Source organism: Trichechus manatus, unplaced genomic scaffold, assembly GCF_000243295.1.
Source record: "Trichechus manatus latirostris isolate Lorelei unplaced genomic scaffold, TriManLat1.0 scaffold00159, whole genome shotgun sequence".
In the NCBI taxonomy this organism is placed as follows: domain Eukaryota; kingdom Metazoa; phylum Chordata; class Mammalia; order Sirenia; family Trichechidae; genus Trichechus; species Trichechus manatus.
The window spans coordinates 5,833,823-5,836,552 of record NW_004444095.1 but is presented as its reverse complement, the minus strand read 5'-3'; the positions used below and the strand labels follow the sequence as shown (position 1 = coordinate 5,836,552).

Below are 2,730 nucleotides of genomic sequence, written 5' to 3'. Positions count from 1 at the left end.
ACTTGTGATTCCTCAGAAGCAGACCCTCAAGTAAGGATTCAAGTCCAGATAGCCTGTTTGCTATGTGATCTCAGGAAACACATGTAGGGAAACCAGGACGTGAAACAAGAGAAGGAAAAGATGTCAATAAGGGGTGCTTTATCAAGACAACTAGCAGAGCAGACAACTGGAATTTAGTCACATGGGGAATGTCTGGGAAATGGTATTAGACACATACCTCAGAATCATCCCACCTGACTGAGACCTGAAGAATTAGATAGTGCCTGACTACTACTACTGACCATTCTGACCTGGGACATAATAGAAGGTCCTGGTTAGAATGGGAGAAAAATGTAGAACAAAACTCAGATTCATAAAAAAGAACAGACTTACCGGACTGAGAGAGACTAGAGAAACCCCCGAGACTATCGCCCTAATACACCCTTTTAACATGAAACTGAAGCCACTCTCACCAGAGATCACCTTTCAGCCAAATAATAGATTGGCCTGTAAAATAAACAATAACCTCCATGAGGAGTATGCTCCTTTAAACAATCAATTATATGAGACCAAAAGGTCAACATTTACCCAAAAGCAAAGACGAGAAGGCAAGGAGGGGTAGGGAAGCTGGATGGATGGGCAAGCGGGGTAGAAATGGTGAGAGTGCTGGCATGTTGCAGGAATTCTAACCAGTGTCACAGAAGAATTTGTTTATGAATTGTTGAATGGGAATCTAATTTGCTGTGTAAACCTTCACCTAAAACACAGTAAAATTTTTTTTAAAAAATTATCCCACCTGAGGGGTTGAGGGAGTTGGAATATTTATACACCAATTGTCGCCATTCAGTTTTTGATTGAGGAATGTTCCCAAGATTTGTTAATTCCCTGGTACCAGCAGAAAAACCTTTTGGGACTTCTGGGGAAAAAAAAATATATATATATGTGTGTGTTTGTATGTACATAAAAACATCAGCATCACATTGCAAAATTTTTGGAAGATTAATTGAAATACATTCAATAAAATTAGGGCTTTAAAAATAGTGTCTTTATAGGTCATTTTTTATAGAGGGTCCTTGGAGATAAGTACCAGGCAAAGTTACAAAAGTTACAAGTCCCTCTGTGTACCCACTAGAGCCAGGCATGGGCGCAGGTTCCTTCATGTAGCTCACTCATTTGTACCAACAATGTGTTGGGCATGGGTGCAGGTGCCTTAATGTAGTTCACTCACTGGTATCCAATAATTTCCATGCCTGGGTGTAGGTCCTTTCTTATAGCTCCCTTACTTGTACACAGTAGGTGCTGGGTATGAGTACAGGCCCTTTCTTGTAGTTTACTCAGTTGTACCCCAAGTGCAGGGCTGGGTGAAGATCATTTCTTGTAGCTTACTCATCTCTACCCACTAGGTACCCGGCATGGATGTAGGTCCCTTCAAGTAGCTCACTTATTTGTATGCATTAGGTGCCAAGTGTGGGTGCAGGCTTCTTCATGTAGCTCTTCCAGTTGTATCCACTAAATTATGGAGGCTGGTGCAAGTCCCTCTATGTAATTCACTTAGTGGTACCCAGTAAGTGTTGGGTGTTGGTGCAAGTCCCTTCATTTAACTCACTCATTTGTACCCATGAAGTGGGTCAGTCGTAATGAAGAATTTACAATGAAATACGATCACCAAAACATAGCTTTGTTTTTCAAAATGAACATCCTGATGTGAAGTAAAATGTTATCTAACCCAGATTCAGTGTGGTTCTTGGTTTGGTCCTCTTTTGTCTCATTGAATCAGAATTCAGAATTACTACAAACAGCAGATAGAAAAGACTAGACATGATTAAAATAAGGCCAGGCCAGATGTGCAAGAAATTCATACACTTAATCAATATTCATTGATAGATAGCACAGTCCATGTCAAACCCTGCTGCACTGCAATATTCACTTGGACTAGACTTATTCTGAATGAGTTTTCTGAGCACACATGGTACAAATCTTGATAAGAGTAAAACAATTCTGCAGGAGCAATGAGATTTAAGTATGAACATAAACATGCAGGAAACATTAGACTGTCTAATTTAACTTTGCTTTCTTGTGCACATATACAGAAAAAATATAAGGCATTGTTTTCTTTAGCTATAGTTCATGCTGTGCAACAGTTTCATGCAAAGCAAATACATTGCGTCTCCTCATATCAGATGGATGCTTAGCCCATAAAGCCAAATGCTTTTCTTAATTTCTTTTCCACATTAATTTTATGTCACTATAGGTATACTTTGAGTTTTGTACCTTTCCCATACCCTCCATGGATAAGAGAAGATGTTAACTAGAGTAAACTTTTTCCTACTCTTCTCTCAGTCGCTGGATATATCATATAAAATCACTTCCTCTCTTTGTTTCCAGACAGCAGATATGTACTGGATGTATGAAATCAATGGGTTACCTCAAAGTGCCATACCACCGAAGAATGCACAAGCCAAAATCGATGCTTCTAACAAGAAGTTCGACTGTAGGCCAATTCGTAGGCGCAATTTTATCCGTGAAAATGCTAAACTCAAAAGGACGGGGGTGTCCTCTACCATGAAGGGTGCTGCTTTGATGTTGAAGAATAAATAAAAGAGTACTTTTTTCAAAATTTGTCTTGGTTTTAAGTATAAGTAAAAATATTCTCATGATCATTATTTTATCTTTTTGGAGTGTTTCGGAGGGATAATAGTTTAATTACAATAAAAAAACAAAACAACAAACCTGATGCCGTCGAGTCGATTC

At 38.9% G+C, this 2,730-nt stretch overlaps 1 protein-coding gene across 1 annotated transcript in view; it reads left to right on the top strand.

The window, feature by feature from the left end:
- The window catches only part of CFAP47 (cilia and flagella associated protein 47), a 431,188-nt gene extending 428,611 nt beyond the window's left edge, over positions 1-2,577 (top strand). Inside the window, exon 63 of the mRNA XM_023740562.1 lies at positions 2,365-2,577. Coding sequence (XP_023596330.1) covers positions 2,365-2,577 — 213 coding nt within the window. The remainder of the gene's footprint in view (positions 1-2,364) is intronic.
- The last annotated feature ends 153 nt before the right edge of the window (positions 2,578-2,730 follow it).